Raw genomic sequence first — 19,180 nt, forward strand, 5'->3', positions numbered from 1 at the left:
GGCCCCTGGCCCCTGCCCGCCTGGGGAGGAGCGGGAAAGAACCCCTAGGCCCCCACTACTGATCAAGCTTACGCGGGGCATGAGAAGGGGCAGAGTGTGACATGACTTCAGGGGGTCCCTGGCCCTGCCTTTTGGGGTTTCGGGCTAATGGGGCTCTCTCCCCAGGGTCTGGGCAGTTTGAAGTGACAGCCCTGTGCAACCCCTCCAGGCAGGGCTTTGTGCCTCAAGGTTTTGTTTTTTTTTTTTCCCCCAGTGCCAGCTGAATGTGGCAAACGGGCATGATTTGCGCGTGGCCTGAGGGGTTCCTCGCTGAACTGGCGGGGCTGGAGACCACAGCCACTTGGTGTCTGCCTCCTGAAGGGTTTTATCCGCTCCCCCACATTTTGGTTCAGGCTTGGGCTTCCCCACTGGGGTGTGGGGCAGGGGACACACCATCTGTGCCTCTGCCCGTCTAGGCGTGGTTACTGTGAGCGAGGGACTTCACCCGCCTGAGCTCAGTCTGCTCATCTGTAGAATGGAGATAACAGCTGGCATTCTGGATCATGCAGGGCGGGTTTGAACAGAAGGGCGTGGAAGCATGTTGTACAGCATCTCGATGGCAGAGCCTGGAAATGAGGGAGCGGGCTCTGCACCCAGCCAAGTGGCTGAGCTGAGCCGTCCTGGTTCCGAAGGCTGACTACTTCCGTAGCCATCAGACAGACCAGTCCGGCTGAAGTACTCATGGCAGGAGGAGGCCAGGGTGTGGTCACCCCTTTTTGCTCCCACGCAATCGTCTCAGCAGTTTTCCCGCCTACCCCTCACCACAGCCCTGGGAGGAAGGCAGGGCAGGAGTCGTTATCCCTCTTCCTCTGCAAGCAAACGGAGGCCCAGAGAGGGTCTCCGAGCTCCGTGGGTTCACACGGCAAGGGGGTGACAGCCCGGCCTTCCGGACTCCCTCATGCTCTTCGGAAGGCCTGGCCAGACAGACTGAGCCTAAGCTGCTTTTGGCCCCTGGTGGTTACCTCAGGCCGGTGGAAGATGATTCCCCAGCACCCCGTTAACTTCGGCTGCTTTTCTCTCGGTGTTTAATGTCTCTAAGCCTGGGCATGGAGGGTCCTCCTGTGCTTCTGCCCTTGCTGCCCCCTCACACGCTCTAGCTTAGCCCCCACCCGTGGGCCGCCCTCTGCCCTGGAAATCCTTCGTTCTCCAAAGCGTGGGTGCCCAGCACACAGGGGCCAGCCGCTGGGCTGACTGGAAGGATGGGCACTTCTGCGGGGAGTTCTTCCGGGGAGGACCCTGCAGGCACTCCTGGGATCCTCACTAGGCTCCAGGAAGGCTCTGGATGCCTTGTGAAGTTTGCCCCGCCTGGGAGAAGCCATGTCGGGCTGCTTGTCCAGAGGCTTCGCTGAGAAGTCTGGGGGTGGGCCGGCAGGCCCTTCCTAAGCTCACGCCATACAGGGTCTGTGCCTGGCTCCCTCCCTTGCTTCGGGGGTGTGACCCCTGACATCCCCTCCATCATGTCCGGTCTCTCCTCTTTGCCGCCTCTGGGCTTGTCCTTCTCAAAGAGGTAGCCGTTGAAATGTGCCCCCTCTGCTGCCCTCCTCCAGCATCAGGAGCCTTTTAGCCCTTCCTTCGGGGTGTTAGTCCCACTGTACAGGTGAGGAGGCTTAGTGGCTCTCCCAGTGTCACACGAAGGTGGGAGCACCCAGTGTGGGCCCGCGACGGGGGTGTGGGCGTGGCAGGAGGAGGTGGCCGCGGGGCCCGCTGACCATCCTGTCCTTCCTCGTAGCCCTGCTGTCCTCCTGGTGCGAGGAGCTCGGCCGCCTGCTGCTTCTCCGACATCAGAAGAGCCGCCAGAGCGACGCCCCCGGGAAACTCCCCATGCAGCCTCCCCTCAACTCCATGAGCTCCATGAAACCCACTCTGTCGCACAGGTGAGTGGGCACGTGCTTCCAGGGGTGGGCTCTGGGCAGCCAGCCCTCAGGCCCCGACGTGCCCTTGGAAGAGCCCCTCAGGTGGCAGGACTGGGGTGGGGGCCTCTGAGCAGCCGTGAGGATATTCCCTGTTTTCTCAAATGCCGCTGTTCTTTAAATCCGTGTGGGTGAGCGCCGTTTCTCCAGCGTGACAACGGAGGCTGCAAGCGCTGGTCTTACCCAGCCTGACTGCTTTGTCCCTTCAGTGGAGGGCCGTCTCTTCTTGAGGTTCTAGACTCTGGGCTGAAAGGTACCCATCCTGAGCCCAGGGTCTTCCCCCTTTTCCTGAGCGAGGTGTTGGGCAAACCCGGAGACACCCGGGGCCCAGAAGGGGCTCGAGAACGTCACAGAGCTGATGGTCCCACCGGCAGATGGATGGGACCAGAGCCAGCCCAGGCCGACCACGCAGGAACCGAGTGAGGCTGGGCTGCTAGCACAGGGGTGGGGCCACCAGAAGCGCAGGGACACAGGTGGGAACGGCGTGGCGGAGGCCATCAGGCACTGAGGAACTGGCCGGTCCGCCCTGCACCGGCCTCAGAAGGAGCGTGGGCTCAGGCCCAGCAAGTTCTGTGGCTAAGTATTCCGCAGGTCCCTTGCCGAACTGGGCACGCTCTCGCCCAGTGCTCTACCGGCTGAGCAACAGACCCGCCATGCTGTCTGCTTTTCCTCTGCGGGTCCCGCCAACGAGCGCATTTCGGGGTGAGGTGCATTTGCAGTCAGAGCTAGGCTCCCGTTCGTGACCCAGCCCGACCGAGGCACCCGCGGCCCAGAGCACCCCGCGGGAGACCTGGCTCACACCGTTGAGGTGCTGCCACAGACGCAGGCACTGGCCACACTCCACAAATTGAATTGGAGACTGTTGATTCTCAGAGCCACAGGGGAGCTCCTTAGGTCCAGCACCCTGCCCAGACAGGACGGCCCCAACACATGGTTCTCTGCTTCTGCCAGAAGCACTTTATAGGACGGCAAGCCCGTCACCACTGCGTCACCGCACCCTCAGCCCGACCTGTGACCACTCAGACTCAGGACAGCCCCCCTTCTGTGCGTGTTTCCTGGTGGGTGGTACCGTGTTGGCATTTGGGCCAGGGCATTTTTTTCATGGTGCGGGACTTTGCAGGGCATTTAATATCGCGGTCCCTGCCCACTCGGTTCTTCTACTGCCCCCTCTCCCGCCCCCACGGTGCTAAAGTACCTTCACACAGTCTTGGGGGTGAGGGTATCACCTGTGGCTAAGAAGCACCGCTCTAGAGAGACAAAACCCACCTCTGGCCGCCTTCCTCCCCTCACCCTGGCTCAGCAAAAAGCCACAGGTCTTGTCCGTCTGAGCGGCTGCCAGCCGCTGTGCACTAGCTGGGGCTGAATGCAGCCTAAACTACCCAGCTCGCATTTACCCTTCTTTTAGTCTGTTCCCACTCTGCCCCGCCAGACTCATCCTGCCTCTTGTTGCCCCACACGTCCTGTCCTTCCAGCCTGTCCCCCTCCAATTGGGCCAGGGCCCTGCAGCCCCGCTTAGAGGCCTGCCTCAGACCTGCTTGGCCATGACCGTTCGGGCCACGGGGCGCCATGGATCTGGACCCCGGCCAGGCCTTTGCCAGGCTGTTGCTGAGCTGAGCTGCCGGCATGAGAATGTCCCGTCCTGGAGTTCACCAGATGAGGGATGTCTGTGCGCCAGGGGCTACATCTCGCTAGTTGGGGAAGTAAGACCAGTGGGGCAACTTGGGAACTGCCAGATCCAGGCAGGGTTAGGGTTCGGTGACAGGTCGGCCTGGCCTTGGGGTTCCAAAGGAGGAAAATGGCTGTCAAGAGGCTGCCCAGACGACATGGGCCTTGGTCTTCAAGGGTGTGATCTGAGAGCTGGGCAGGTGCCTTCTAGGAGTTTGAACTGGCTTTCCCTCAGTGGGCCGAAGAGCCACTGGCTGGTACCCAGTGCCCTGCCACCTGTACCACCACTGGTTCAGCTCTCTGTATGTGCTCACGGAATGATAGAGAATGGAGAGCCCTGTGCCCTGGAAGGTTTCAGGGAGAAGTGATGGATGACCAGCTGCTTCCGTGGAATGTGGCCTCCTTAACGTAGCACATTCTGGACGACACCTCCCACCCTGAACGTCAGGACTAGAAGGGAAAGTGGGCCCAGAGCAGGACAGTGACTTGCCCATGAACACACCACATTGAACCACACACAGTGCTCTGCCCTTCCCTCTGCTGCTGGCCATTCAAGATCAGTGAGGTGCTGTCTGGTTGTTCACCCAACCCTGATCCAGACCTTGCCCTATTCCCCATTCTGTAGCAGGGCAGCTGAGACCAGAAAGAAGTGTCATCAGTTGAACAAGGACCGGTCCACATCCCTGCAGACGCAGGGCTGAGGCCGAGATCACATTGTGAGCCAGTGATTCGAGTCTGGTTGGTCTCTACTCGTAGCTTCATGAATTTCCTGGGAAATTCCCATGAGGGGCATCACCTTTTAAGTCCTCATGTAATTTCCCAAACCAGAAGGAAAGAAAGTTGAAGAGAAAGTCAAGTATTTTCACAGAAAGGAAACTTTTCTGACCACCCTCCTCCACAAGTGTATTGAGTGACGTGGGGACAGAAGCCCTTCTTGCCTTATAATTAAGGAGACCCTAACCCAGGTGAGCTTGAGGACCCTGTGATGTCCAGGATTTGGTGTTTGAGATGTGTGGCTGTTTGAAAACTCAGGGGTCCTTGTCTGTAGGCTCTGAGGACAAGTAAATAAAAGGGTGAGGGAGGCTTGGAAGCCTGAAGCCCCAGGCTCTCTCTGGGGAACTGTGTGACTGTCGCATGGTCACAGCCATTTACATTTTTGTTTTAATGTCTGTTTATTTTTGACGTGGGAGAGGGGCAGAGAGAGAAGGAGACACAGAACCCAAAGCGGGCTCCAGGCTCCGAGCTGTCAGCGCAGAGCCTGACGTAGAACTCAGACCCACGAACCGTGAGATCATGACCTGAGCTGAAGGCAGACGCTTGACCGACTGAGCCAGCCAGGCGCCCCGTCGTGGACATTTAGAGGAAAGGTTACATGGAGGTTGGTGCCACGGCACCAGGCTGGGAGTTGGGGCCCGTGACCCCTCGAGCCGATAGGCACACGGTGGCAGTCATTGCCACGCAGGCCCCAGGCATCAGAAAGGGCCAGCCGACGGCAGCCCCGTGGCAGTTGCTGAGGGTGACAGTGTCAGGAGGAATGTCGAGTGCCCGCACGTTTGGGGAGGGCTTTGTGGTCCGTGGAGCAGTCAATGGGCCGTCTTGGAGTCTGGTCCTGATGAGCGAGCTGTAGGTAGGTGTGTGCTCTCCACTTTACAGGGATGTGCAGAGCTTCGGGCGGGAGAAGAAGGGCCGGGAGAGGCCAGCCCAGGGCGGCACGGGGCCTCGGGCCCACGGTCCTGCAGCTGGACCCCTTCACAGTCCCCGCAGCGGCCCGGACTTGTTGCCGGCAGACGTTTCTGCCTTCTTCTTGCTCATGAGTGGTTAAAAAAGCCATTTGTGATTAGCACATTGTCCATATGCAAATCAGTGCTGCAAAAGTAATTAAAAGCCTAATACATCTTGTTTACACTCTTCGTTTAATTACAGCCAGAGCCCGCTAGAGCTGGGGAACACTCCGGAATCAAGGGGTGCTGCCCTTCTTCCAGGAGAGAGGTTTGCGGCCCCCCCCCCCAGAAGAGAGGTGCCTGGGTGCGGCCCCGGTGCTCCCCTCGGTGAGGCAGGTTGGGGCACAGGCCCTGAGCCAGGCTGCGGGAGGCGAGCTGCTGCCCTGGCGTCTTCCAGCTGGGGAACTTTGGGCAGCTCTGTAACCTCTCTGTGCCTCAGTTTCCTCATCTGTAGCACTAGAATAACAGCAGTGCAGGACTTGGAACGTGCTTGCCGCCGGGCCTGGCACACAAGATGTCCCACGGGCCAGTCATTATTCCCCCGCCCTCCGCTTGGTGCCGGCAGACTCTGGCGCTCTCATTCTTGTCAGCTGACGAAGAAGGGGTCATTCAGAGCTGACCCCTGGTGTTCTCCTTTCCTTGGTCACATCACACTACCTTCACCGCCTTCATTGTTAGCTGCTTTTGTGTAGCCGTACCCAAAGCTCAGAGGGTAACAGGCCCTTCTTGCCCCCAGAAAATTAAAAAAAGACAGAGAAAGTGAGGAAGAAAGCAAGAAAGCAAGAAAAGCAAGCAAAGAAAGAGAGAGAAAGAAAGAAAGAAAGAAAGAAAGAAGAAAGAAAGAAGAAAGAAATGAAAAGGGGATTGAAGGACCCATAAATCCTGCTCCATCGGTTCCAGATTGCTAAGATACAGGATCTTTTCCTTTCCTCCTTCCTATTGATAAAATTTAAAACCCTGTAATATGCAGTTAGCGACGCATTTCCCTCTATGTTTCACCGCAGGGAGGAAAGGAAGCGGCCCGAGTCGTCGTGATGATAGAGAGCAGTGTTAATGGTCCCCCTAAATTAAAGAGGGTGGGAGCTTCAGCTCCTCACTGGCTTGGTGTTTCATTAATGGTAACTCTACAGCCTTGCATGGAGACGGGACCAATATAGCCAGATCAGGGAAATTAATTAGGGTCTGACAATACCCTTAATAGGAATTCGTTATTTCTCCCAAATAAAGTGGCTGTTAGAAATGCAAGGGAAGAAATAACTCAGCCCTCCCCTCCTCTTCCCTCCATGAACGTCTGTGTAGACACTGCCACAGGAGGTACCCGGGAGCCAGGAATCATCACTCCCTCTTGCTGGGCTTTACTCATTTTCTCACATTTAGCAAACATCAGTCAGTGCCCATGGAGCTGCCAAACAGACATGTAAATCGTCTACTATAACTGCAGCGTGAAAAGCTCTTTCATGTGACAAAAAGAGCTGAGGGAATAGAGGAAAACGTCCTTGCTTCTGCTTAAGAGAATCACAAAAGGGAGTATCCAGGCTGGGCTTTGAAGTATAGGTAGGAGTTCACTAGGAACAGGAAGGCAGAGGGACACTGAAGCAAAGCCCCAGAGGCTCAGAAAACGAACAGGAATGATGGTAACACTCCCTCTCATCGATAGCATTTCTGCAGAACTTCTAAGCACTATCATTGTATCAGCGAGTAAACATGGGTGCCTACCTACATGCAGTCAGGCTGGAGAAACAGAGAGGAGAGCATATGTACAATTTAGCAGGGACTCTGTGCCAGGCACTGTGCCGAACTTGTATTCGTATGTTTCATCTTAGGAGAGCGTTCGTCCCATTTTACAGATGAGGAAGTTGAGCTGACTTAAGTTCAAGTTGATACAAATTGTCGGTAGCAGAACCCAGGTTTGACCCTATAAAGAGTCTAGGTTTAGAGCCTAGAAACTTAGCCTCTGTGCCACAGGGTGAGGACACAGCATCCCAGACCGGGAAGAGGCACAGAGATGGGAAAGCGCCTGTCCCCGTATTAGGGAGCTTTTGGCAGGCAGAGCCCTGCTGAGATTCCAAGTGGCTTCTGGGACTGCTGTCTCTCTGGGTGGATTGGATTCTTAGGGCAGTTTTGGCTGGGCTAGACTGCAGCTGGGGGGAGCTGTGGCATGAAACCAGGCCGTGCTGGATTGAGGGCGCACAGAAGGAGGCAGGATTCCTTAGCTCCAGGGGCCCTGGCCTCCCTTTGAATTGCAACCAGGTCTGGGTAAGAGGAGAGAGTGGTTCCCGACCTGGGCTGAACTTATCTGCAGGTTAAATAGTATTTGCCGGAGGAAGGAAGAGTCTCAGAACTACACAGCCCTACACAGGCCTTCTAGGCCTCTTCTTCATCACCCTGGGCCCCCTCCCACACTGGAAGGGCCCAGGAACCTGGCTTGTCCTTGCTCCTGGGGCACAGGGAGCCGGAGCCGGGCAGCCCCCCTGGCGGTGGTGTCTGAGTCCGGGCAGAGGCGTCGGCAGGGCTGACTGCCATGGGCCTGTGGGGGCGAGAGCCTTCACTGCGACAGCAGGAGCCGTCTCCCCAGGAGATGAGTCACAGCCGTGTTGGTGCGGCTGCCACTTCTGCTTCTGCAGCAGGTGCGAGTGGGGGCGAGCAAGTCCCCGAGACCGCCCCTCCATGCGTGTGCCTGTCTCTTCCCCCGCGTGTGCACAGCAGCATGTCAGCGGGGCTCATGTGCACGCACGCACACATACGTGTCCCCATCCGCATGCGTGCGCTCCTGGTATGTGCCTGGGCTCTGGGGTGAACCTTGCAGCCGGGCGGTGGGATGCCCAGTTTGGGAACGATGGTTCCAGTCGCTTCTCACCGGCTTTGGGGTGGAGGGGACGAAACAGGAAGGAGCTGGTTTCCGCCCACAAGGCCCACCCACGGAGCTGCAGGGCAGTTGGGAGCCTGTTTGTGGGCCTGTGCAGTATCCTGGTGAGCCGGGGCCTCCCCACCCGAGGCGGTGAGACAGCAGCTGCCGGCTCCCCGCCCAGACTTCAGGCGGGGCCCTGCCGGGCTACAGGGGCTCCCGGAGGGCTTTGCTTCCCAAGCCTGCCGAGTGCGTGCTCAAAGGACACGAACCTCGGGCAGAATGGGCCATCAGCCTGGAGGGTTGATGGCAGCTTGTGGGGCAGGCGGACTGGGGAGAGAAGACAGACTCACCCTTGTGTTCTGTTAAGCTGATGGGAGTCCCGTGTTCAATCCTGCACACCTAGAATGAACCTCACAGGACAGCTGGTGTCTAGGGGTCTCCTCTCCGTTGTTTAAAACTGTCGCCTGCAGGGCCTCCCTTCGAGACTGTGGTGTGCCAGGCCCGCGACCAGATGGTACCCCAGCCCTCTGTGACTTGTGCCAGAGAGATGGGTCTAGCCCAACTGTGCTGACGAGCAGGCTCGTTGCTTACTTGCCTGTGCTGCTGCGCCCCCCGCCCCCTCCCGAGCTCTCTGGGCACCCAGGTCCCCATCGGCCATCCCAGATGCAGAGTTTGAGGTGTCTGTCACCTTTGGCCTGTGCATCCCGGCCTCACCCCCCATCATCAACATGATGCAGACACGATGTTCCCGGCAGGAGCAGGGAGCAGGCAGGAGGGCTGGTTCCCGAGGACATTTCCTCCCCTTCAGGTTCTTGGCCTGCTGTTTGCCCCTGGAAATCACGAGTAATGCTCCAGCCTGTGTCCCTTTCTAGTTGAGAAAGCCTTTTTGTCTGCGTTCGTCTCTCTGAGCCACATCAGACTGACACGACCGAGGCCTGTGTTGCTCAATCTTCCTTGACTGAGACCCAGAGTAAAAAGCACGTATTAACGGCTGTGACCCAGGATGCACTCATACGTGTGTATAAAACCAAGATGTTAAGTTCAGGGAATAATATGTATTATGACCACGTGTTCATGCTTAACTACTTTCTGTTTTGTTCCCTCTTTTTTCCCCTCATGCTGGTTTGATGTCTTGACCCGCTCGGGTTTCATGACCTACAGCTTAAAAACTCTTGAGAGGAGAGTGGGGGAGTACCATTCTTAGGCCCGTTTTACAAAGGAGGGGACTGAGTGCAGACAGGCGGGAGGAGCTTGTCCCCTGAGCCAGGGAGGGACAGGACTTGTATCCAGGGTACCCCGCCCCCCCCAAAAAAAGCCAAGAGAGGAGGAAAAGGGAGCGGTAGGATTTCTCTGAGACCAGGAGGTCGGGGCAGGCCACTCCAGTGAGGTGATTTCTGAGCAGAGATAGGAAGGAAGCCAGGGGCTGGCCGGGCAAGAGGGTGTGAGGCCGGGGAAGAGCAAGCCTGGGCAGACAGTGCCGTGGTCCTGCCCTCCAGTCCGACCGCCCCCGCAGGGCCCCGCGTGCCTTGACTGTGTTGACTGCCGAGGGCTCGGCCTGGCAAGAAACAGGCGTGAGACTCAGACCCCCGGCTCCTCTCTGGCTGCTTGTCATGCAGGACTGCGGCTCCTTCCTATAAGTCCTGACCTCTGGGCTGGCTCCCAGCACCCCCAGGGCCTGCTAAGCTGGGGTAGAAGCTCTCCAGGAGTGAGTGAGAGCTTTTGCCTCCTGCCGACTTCCTGTGACGAAGGCACGAGCCCAGCAGAGGCACGAGGCGCTTTCTACCACGCCACCCTCCTCCAGGCCTCCTTCCCCCATCCTGGTACCCAGCAGCGCTGCCCGGCAGGCCTCACTGCTGCCCGTCGGGGTGCTGTGCGGGGCCACTAAAGCAGATGTGGGTGCTCTGTTTCTCTGCGCCTTCTGGGGCCGTGTCTGGGATGTTCTCCTGGTGAGAGGTGCCAGAGTCCGAACGGAACAGGCTCCAGAGGAGAGACAGCTCCGGCTCAGCACTCATAAAGGCTGGGCCTCGGGCATGTTCTCGATGCTGTAACCCCAACAGCCCTCTCCCTCTCCCTGGAGTCACTCTTTGCAGCAACTAACAGGAAGCCATTACTGAGCACTTACTGTGTATAGGGCAGGGTGTTGGGCCTAAGGTTAAGTCCTTGCTTCTGGTGTTTAGGGGCTTCCCAGGAGATGTCACCAAACACAGTGGGTACTTCTGGGCCTAGCGACGAGACTGGGGAGACGTGGGTACGGCTGCTCCAGGAGAGCTGGGAGCCAAGCTGGGAGGCGGGATACGCTGATGAGCTGACAGGGTAAATCGCTCTGAAGTGTGTGAGTTTGGACTTTGCCTTGTAAACACTGAGAGCCAAGGAAGGTCTTTGATCACGCAGAGCGTCTTGGGGGTTGGAGGGAGATTAGCTTGGCAGGGATGTGCAGGAGAGACTGGGGTTGGGAGCAGGGGAGGAAGCATGGCAGGCAGGCCTGTACCTGTGATGCAGAGTCGGGAAGGAGACTGACGTAAGGAAACTCCTGCCAAAGTCCAGATCCGCAGGGCTGTGTGGCCAACCTGCTCTGAAGGGTCGGGAGGAAGGGGGAAGAGGTGAAATTCAAGACTGGGGCCCTTCCGGCCTTTTCTGAGAAGGGACCGGGAAGTTCCAAGGGGAAGCGGGTGTGGGGGAACCAGAGCTTTCTGGAGGGACCACTTCAGGTCAGAGCGTGGTTGGAGGAGGAGCTCAGGTTGGGCCTGCGGCTCTCTCTTCTTCCTCGCAGCGAGGCCTGTGGACTTCGGTGGCCTAAGGTGAGACAGACAGCCATGGGGGTGTCCCCAGCGATGCGGGGAGAGGTGGTCGCTTGGCACTGTCCGTCACCGTGCGATGTCACCTGTTCGGCATCGGACAGCCTGTCAGGGCTGGGGGGTCTAGAGCTGGCTGAGACGGGGGTCACCTGGGCTGGGCTGGGCTGGGAGCTGCGGAGCGTGGTGGAGTGGCAGGGCCCTCCTGTGTACGTGGCCCCTGAGAGAACCCCCGTCTGTCTCCCTCTGCAGTGATGGGTCGTTCCCCTATGACTCTGTCCCTTGGCAGCAGAACACCAACCAGCCTCCCGGCTCCCTCTCCGTGGTCACCACGGTTTGGGGAGTGACCAACACATCCCAGAGCCAGGTAAGAGCCTTTCCTGCCCCCAGCCCCGGCCCCTCCTAGGCAGGACCATCCCCTGAGCCTCGGGGCCTTTGGGTCCCCGTCCCGTGCCAGCCCTCCTGGCTCTCCCGGGCTCTGCCTGGCTGGAAAGACCGGCTCTCAGGGCACACTCAGCTGTGGGCACGCCTCTACCCTCCACACCTGCCTCAGGAAGGTGGCAGCTGGCCCCTACACACCGTCCCCAGTCTGGGGCCCTTCCTGGGGAATGAGTCTCATCTGACGGAGAGCCAGTTCTTCCCCAGCCCACGTTTACTTTGGTTGGATAAATGGGAGAACTTCCTGGCTGTTACTGGCCTCAGGGCCCCAGTGTCTGGGGTCTTTGACACTGGGTAACCTGGGTTAGATTTTAGCAAAATGGTGAGCTTTCAGCTTGTGACAAACCCCTCCCCACACGCCTGGCCAAACCTGCCTCCTGCTCTCGCCCCTTCCTCTTTCCTCCACTCCTTCCTCTCCCGCCGGCCCAGCCTCTGCCATGGCCATGCGGAAGGCTCCGGGCTGTTTGCCGCCTGGGAGGGCACCACTGGGCCTCCCTGCAGTCTCGGGGCACAGGGGTCCCTCGGCCAGCATCCCGCCACCCTCCGGAGCTGGAAGATGGGCTCTCTTCGCCCTCACGGAGCAGCATCCCAAGGCCTCTGTGTGACCCGACCCTCCGGGCATCCAGGACCCTTGGCAGGGGGAGGGCTGAGAAGTCCAGTGCCTTCCACCTGGCACCAGGGGCAGGACCAGCCCTGCCTCACTCGATCACAGGCTGAGGCTCTCCTCTTCTGTGCTGCCTGCTTCCGGGCTGCATTACCCCTTCGAAGCATTCATATGCTCTGGGAACAATTCATGCCTCCACTTTTCTCCTCCTTTCTCTCTGTTCTCCCTCTTTCACCGTCGCAACCCCCCCCCCATGTCTCCTTCTTCCTCCCCATGCCGCCTGGGGTACCGCTTGAGTGACAACCACTCTCTGCCCACAGGTCCTCGGGAACCCTATGGCCAATGCCAACAACCCCATGAATCCAGGCGGCAACCCTATGGCATCGGGCATGACCACCAGCAACCCCGGCCTCAACTCCCCCCAGTTTGCTGGGCAGCAGCAACAGTTCTCGGCCAAGGCCGGGCCCGCTCAGCCCTACATCCAGCAGAGCATGTACGGCCGGCCCAACTACCCCGGCAGCGGGGGCTTCGGGGCCAGGTGAGCAGCCTTCCACCCAGGAGGAAGATTCCAGTTTAAATGCCAGCACCGTGCTTCCTGGCACATCATTCCCCATTTTGAGGCCGATCTGTGGGTCAGACACTACAGCAGCTGCCGTCAGGCCCGTGGTGATGGGACCGTGTGCTTGGGCCTCAGAGTGACCCTTGTGCCTGGTGTCTGTATATGCTGGGACCCACGGAGAGGGCGGCCCCAGCAGCGGGGGGAGAGCTGCTTCACGCAGGTCAGGCAGGTCACCGCCCTGCCGGTTGTGGAGGCAGAGATGCATAAGGTCAAGAATCACCAGGGTCAAGAGGAAGGGAGGAAGGGGCACAGAACCCCAGGAAGATGCTGCAAGGATGTGGGGGGCGGGCAGAGGCAGCCCATTCCTCCTCGGCGGTCCCGTACTGTCCAAGACCACCTCTCGGGCTTCACCCCTCTGCGCGGCCCTCTAGCGGCCGCGAGAGTCTGCGCCGCCCGGCACCCGACACGGGCGGCTTGCTGGTCACCAAGTGACACGAAGGGGGCTGCCAGCCCACAGGAGGCCCCGCGCCCCTTTGGGTTCTGAGTCTAAACACCTCCCCTATCTCTGAGCTGGGGGCGGGAGGGCTGGGAATGATCCCTCTTCTCCCTCCCAGCCCAGGGCTTACCGCGGTTCATCTGTAGATTCAGGCGGTATCTAAGTCTTCCCTTCTTCTCGCTTGCAGCTACCCCGGGGGTCCTAATGCCCCCGCTGGCATGGGCATCCCTCCGCACACCAGGCCGCCCGCTGACTTCACTCAGCCGGCGGCTGCTGCCGCGGCAGCTGCAGTGGCGGCGGCGGCGGCCACAGCCACGGCCACGGCCACGGCCACTGTGGCAGCCTTGCAGGAGACGCAGAACAAGGATATAAACCAGTACGGACCGGTAAGGGCCCCGCCAGTCCCAGTCGAGCCTCGGCCCACTCAGCAAGGCAGGCAGCCCCGGGGAGTCAGGCCTGGGGTGTCAGTGCCCTGGGTGCTGGGAAAGCTGATGGGTCGGGGTGTGTTTGGGCTTTCTTGGAAGCACGTGGAAAGGTGTGTGTCAGGACGTGGGTGTGGCGGGGGAGGGGGAGTTTGTGTTTGTTCCGAGTGGGTTTGTGGCTCGTGAGTGTCTGAGAATGGGGAAGGAGGTTCCTCAGTGCCCTCTGGGCTGCTGGTCGCCAAAGAGTGGACTCCATGTCTAAAATGTCTTGTCACCAGTCTGTCCCCGTGGTGGCCTCTGAAGACCATATACTCCTTGTCATCCCATCTGGGGGTTGAGCCCTGGTCCCAGTTCTGCTCCCCTGACCTTCAGGACGGGTGGCATGTGAGGCGAGGGGGTTCCCCACATGAGTGCAGGACAGGGGACAGGAGGTGGGGACCGTAGGATGGGCACAGCTGGGACTGCCTCAGACTGCCGATGGAGGGTGTGTCTCCATTGGCCAAGGGCAGGGCCAGGGCTTCCAGGAAAGGGGCTCCTGCCTCCATCCTCATCCCGCCCCCCCCATCCTTCCACGCCCCTCCCCACCTCTGCACCTTCTTCCCGTTCCCTGCCTGCCTCCCTGGAAATGCTGCCTGCTCTCTGGAGTGACTGCGCCCCCACCCCATAACACCCTCGGGCTGCATCTTTCCCGTGTGGCCTGCAGAGGGCAGCGGTGAGCCCAGGAGGCCAGAGATTCCCTTGGGGCCTGGTCACCAGCTGCAGCCACACAGGAAAGTGCCCCCCAACCCAGAGCCTCCCACCTCCCCCACCCTTCCCTCCCTGCACTTTCAATGCATGTGGCATTTTATTCTTTTTTTTTTTCTTCTTCTCCCGTTGAAGGTCTGTTCCTCTTTCCAGATGGGTCCCACCCAGGCGTATAACAGCCAATTCATGAACCAGCCCGGGCCGCGGGGGCCTGCCTCCATGGGGGGCAGCATGAACCCCGCAAGCATGGCGGCTGGCATGACACCCTCGGGGATGAGCGGCCCTCCCATGGGGATGAACCAGCCCCGGCCGCCCGGCATCAGCCCCTTTGGCACCCATGGGCAGCGGATGCCCCAGCAGACCTACCCGGGGCCCCGGCCCCAGTCCCTGCCTATTCAAAGCATAAAGAGGCCATACCCGGGAGAGGTGAGTGTGACAGCAGGCAGGTGGTGTTCATGGTGGGAGCTGGGGGCAGGGAGGGGGAGGGGGGAAACCTGGGGCTTGAAAACACAGGGACTGTGGGCAGTACTTTGGAAAGGGCACGAACTGACCTGGACAAAACCTGGACCAAAAGGCCAAGCCTAAGGACTGAGGAATCGGGCTCCAGGCTTTAAGACCAGCTCTGCCATTTCCCAGCTGAAAGTCCTTGATCAAGCCATGTCCCTTCTTGAGTCTTGGTTTTTCACCTATAAAAGATGGTGACGGTCCAGCCCACCTCCTGGGGCTGCTTGGAAGATTTGCATGAGGGCTGTACCCAGGGCGCTTGGCCCCGGGCGGCACGGACAGCTGCAGCTGCCAACAGGCTACTGGGTGACTTGAGTAAGGAGCGAAACCTCCTCGAGTCCACATTCCTCACATCCGCTTGAGGGCTTCTCACTTCCAAGAGCGAGAGAGGAGAGACAAAACCCTGTACATATCTAATGTCTGTGCACGTCGGAGAAGTGATTGGAAGGCAGACAGCGTGCTTCTTAGGGCTCTTCTCCATCAACTGTCAGCTGCTCTTTTGGGAGGAACATTGCCTAATTGGCTGCCCAGCCAGCTCGGCCAAGGGGGCGGTGAAGATTTAGGGAAGTAAAACCCACACCTGTCCTCTGGGAACCGAGACCTCAGCAGGAAAGAGAAGGGCTAAGCAAGAACCCATAAGGCAGTGATGCACGGTGGGGTGTATGGAATTCAGCTTGAGGTCAGAGAAGGAGGACTTCCTGGAGGGGGTGTCATAGGGCCTTCCGTGAGCAACGGGAAAACAAGTTGGCAGCAAGTGGCCTATCTGGGTAAGGATTTAGCTCAGGAGCAAAAGACACAGGGCCCCTAGAATCCTAGCCCAGCGCCCACGCTCCTCAGGGAGCCTGCCTCGATTCCTTACCTAGGCGAGGCTCCCTGCTGAGCAATTTCCCCGGCAGCTGTCTGCTTGCTGCCTGTTCTCAGACCCGCTTCCCCCTGCTTGTCTCAGAACTGTGGCCTTCAGCTCGGGCTTGCAAGTGGGTTTAGAGTCCAACCTTAAGTTCCTCGAAGGTCTCTGTGATTCCCTCAGTATTCACCCTAGCTCGGGCTTGGCCATTGTTGGAGGCATCCTGAATCCAGTTAAGGGAGAGGTCAGGGACCTCTTCAAACACCCAGACACTCCTGGGTGGGCACGGGTGCAGGGAGGTACCAGCCAGAGAAGGACCGTGGCTGTCAAGGCCCTGGCTGTCCTTGTGCTGGGGGCTCAAGCCGCTGGCCTCTGTCTCCCACATACAGCCCCCCACATGAGCTCTGGGCCCTCTCTCGCCCCTTCTGTGCTCACACTCCCAGCGTCCCTGCTGGCCGGGCTAGAGATGCATGTGCAGACCCAGATTCAGGGCTGCGGGCCCCCAAGGAGGTGATGGCAGGAAAGGAGATCGGGAAAGGAATTCCCGGTCGTTGCTCTGACATCCATCTGTGCCTGCCCCTGTGCTGCACTGCCCAGGGCCCGCCAGAGGCCTTCATTTATGTTTACTAAATCATCCTCTTCGTAGAATGCTGATGCTCCCCTGCTACAAAACGCCTGGCTCCGGGCTGTGACGCCGGGTAGTCACGTGGCCTGACGCTGCCTGGGAAGGCAGGCCTTCCCTCACAGCGGCGTGCTTCTAGAACCTTTGAGCTGTTGGCACGTTGGGCCGGGGGCAGGTGCCAGACTGCCCCGTGCCACACAGGACTCCTCCTCTGCAGTCTGGTGGGAAGGCCCCAGCCCCCACCTGCGTTCCTCCTCCGGTGACGTGACGGGAACCCCACTGTCATGCAGAGCGGCCACCGTGTCCCAGCAGTGTGAGTGGCAGATTCTCTGACACTGGCGTGGACACCTCCCTCCTCCGCCGCTTACCTTCAGACCCTGCTTTCATTTGTTGAGCGAGGATTTATGGAGGGTCCACTGTCTACCAGATTCCGGGACACAGCTGGGACCTCTGAGCCTGGAGGCAAGAGAGACAGTTACTAAACCAGGAGCTTCAACAGACAAGGGAGAGGGAACCAGCGACTCCACAGGATGTGATGGCCTGGAGTGTCTGGGCGGCAGGTGGCCCCTGAGGGTCACTTAATCTTACAGAGGGGGAAGGCAGCTACGAGGTGGACATCAGCGTGTCATGTGTCACGTTGTAGATCTCCGAGGACAGTGGTCCTGCCCCTCCCTGGAGCTGTCTTCTCTCTCAGTTGCTTGTCTTGAGAAGGGTTGTCTGGAACCTCCACAAGGCGGCTTCTCCCCACCCCTGCAACATGGCCCAGAACGGAGTGGCTGTGCGTTCTCTTCAGTGCGGGCTCTGGGGACGGTGCCTCCCAGATTCAGCCTCAGATTGCAGGGGTCGAGGGACTCCCCTCTCTGGAAGCACATCCTGTTGTCTGCCTTCCCCCATCACGTACCAAGTACTAGGAGAGGCACAAAGGGGGCTTTGGAATAGGGCCCCCTCACGATGGCAGGAATGAGAGGCTCTGAAAGTGCCCTCGGTTCGGGGAGCAGGGTACTTGGAGAAGACATCTTCACGGTGAGAGGGCCTCCAGCCGCACAGCCAGAACCTAGTGTCTCAGAGCAGCAAGGGCCTCAGACATCTTCTGGTTCAGCCTCCTCTCTCCGGGTGGGGGAGGGGGCAGTTTGCCAGTGGAAGACAGCAAGGACAGAGGTGAGGTGGCCGTCTGGTGAGTAGCTTGGCCCCACGACACTGACACACCTTCTCCTCTCCTTTGCCGCCACAGCCCAACTATGGAAACCAGCAATATGGACCAAACAGCCAGTTCCCCACCCAGCCAGGCCAGTACCCTACCCCCAACCCCCCACGGCCGCTCACCTCTCCCAACTACCCCGGGCAAAGGATGCCTAGCCAGCCGAGCACGGGGCAGTACCCACCCCCCACGGTCAACATGGGGCAGTATTACAAGGTGAGTTCTCCCACCCCACAGGCCCCTTCCTCCCTCACCACCTCCCATCCCCACCCCCACCCGTGTCCTCTCGGCTCTGTGTTCCCCTGAGTCACCAGGGGGCAGGCAGAGACTTCCAGGATGTGTCATCTTGTCCTCAGAGCCATGTGTGCGGCGACCAAAATGTCCGTTCCTGTTCTCAGGGGCTCAGACAAGGGTTTTGTCCTCTCCTTTAACTATGTACAGCACACGGGATAATAATTTTAAAAAATGCATTTTTTTAAAGGAAAAAGCATCCACCTAGATATATTAATATTAGTTCTAAACCTGTTTCACTACACGCACATGGGCATCAGCCTGTTCTGAGACTGTTACTAAGGCTGTAATTTTGAATCTGTTTCTTTCACTTGACGTGAAATCACAAGCGTGTCACTTATTGCTACAAAGTCTCCATGGTTTTTATTCTTTTAAGGATGTTTAACATTCTGCGGATACATAACCACACCCTATTTTATTCACTTTTTATTGGATATTTGGGTTGTTTCTGATTTTTCACTTTGGAAGTAACAGTATCACGGATATTTTCAGGTACATAGCTTTTTCCTCCCTCTTTTTTTTTTTTTTTTTTTTAATGTTTATTTATTTTGAGAAAGAGGGAGGGAACAGAAGCAGGGCACAGAGAGAAGGAGCCAGAGAATCCCAAGCAGGCTCCGCGCTATCAGCTTAGAGCCCAAACGGGGGCTTGAACTCAGGAACTGTGAGGTCATGACATGAGCCAAAATCAAGAGCCGGACGCTTAACCGACTGAGCCACCCAAATGTCCCTCGCTTTTTCCTTCTTTGGGATTATTGTAAAGTACATCTCAGGAGTGAAGCCTGCTCTAGAAACACTTTTACGTATATTTGGCGAGAATTCATGCTGACTTACATGACCACCTTCGCTGCTCCGGCTTTAACACGCTAGGTGTTTCTGGGGTTTTTTTTGTAAACTCATGCTGTATCGCTAGCTATGGACAGAGAGGGGAAATGCTGTCCCCGCGGGTGGCCTGCTCCACCCCTGTCCCGCTCTGCACCCCAGCACTGGGTGGGCCTCACCAGCATCCCCTGTATGGTACCGCTGGCCAATTTTCACATCAGGAAAGAAAGCAGGCTTCTGGTAGCTTTTCTGCCTTCCACGTTCATCACGTTGTTTATCTTGTTTTAACAGCCAGAGCAATTTAATGGACAAAACAACACCTTCTCGGGAAGCAGCTACAGTAACTACAGCCAGGGGAACGTCAATAGGGTATGTTCCGGTTTTCATCCTAGCTCTAAGCCCCGTGCACCTGTGTGTCTAAGGGGCCATGCCGTCCCCGGGCCCATGGATCAGGGTGCATTCCCGGGTCGTCAGCTCTGGGACACAGTAATGCCCAGACGGAATCCACAGGTCCAGGCAGGTGGGCCAGGGATGCATAAGGACTGGGGCCAGAAGGGTGAGGGGCTCCTGGGGTGCCAATTGCCCAGGATGCTACAGGCCCAACTCCATCTGGGGACCCCCTGAGCTGCGGGGGTTGGAGGGTATGGTCTAGAGTCATTATGTA

The 19,180-nt window shown here is 58.5% G+C and overlaps 1 protein-coding gene across 10 annotated transcripts in view; it reads left to right on the forward strand.

Annotated features, from left to right (window-relative positions):
• ZMIZ1 (zinc finger MIZ-type containing 1) overlaps nucleotides 1–19,180 on the forward strand; it is a 230,427-nt gene that overhangs the window by 195,926 nt on the left and 15,321 nt on the right. For 5 of the 10 annotated variants that reach the window (XM_043596690.1, XM_043596696.1, XM_043596692.1 and 2 more), the window contains 7 exons: nucleotides 1,769–1,913; nucleotides 11,228–11,342; nucleotides 12,338–12,555; nucleotides 13,260–13,458; nucleotides 14,392–14,664; nucleotides 17,440–17,622; nucleotides 18,808–18,885. In XM_043596690.1, the coding sequence (XP_043452625.1) occupies nucleotides 1,769–1,913; nucleotides 11,228–11,342; nucleotides 12,338–12,555; nucleotides 13,260–13,458; nucleotides 14,392–14,664; nucleotides 17,440–17,622; nucleotides 18,808–18,885 (1,211 nt within the window). Of the gene's footprint in view, nucleotides 1–1,341; nucleotides 1,400–1,768; nucleotides 1,914–11,227; nucleotides 11,343–12,337; nucleotides 12,556–13,259; nucleotides 13,459–14,373; nucleotides 14,665–17,439; nucleotides 17,623–18,807; nucleotides 18,886–19,180 lie in introns of those variants that run through there. The other 5 variants (XM_043596687.1, XM_043596695.1, XM_043596688.1 and 2 more) reach the window with 2 other exon arrangements.

Source organism: Prionailurus bengalensis, chromosome D2 (genome assembly GCF_016509475.1).
Source record: "Prionailurus bengalensis isolate Pbe53 chromosome D2, Fcat_Pben_1.1_paternal_pri, whole genome shotgun sequence".
Classification (NCBI taxonomy): Eukaryota; Metazoa; Chordata; class Mammalia; order Carnivora; family Felidae; genus Prionailurus; species Prionailurus bengalensis.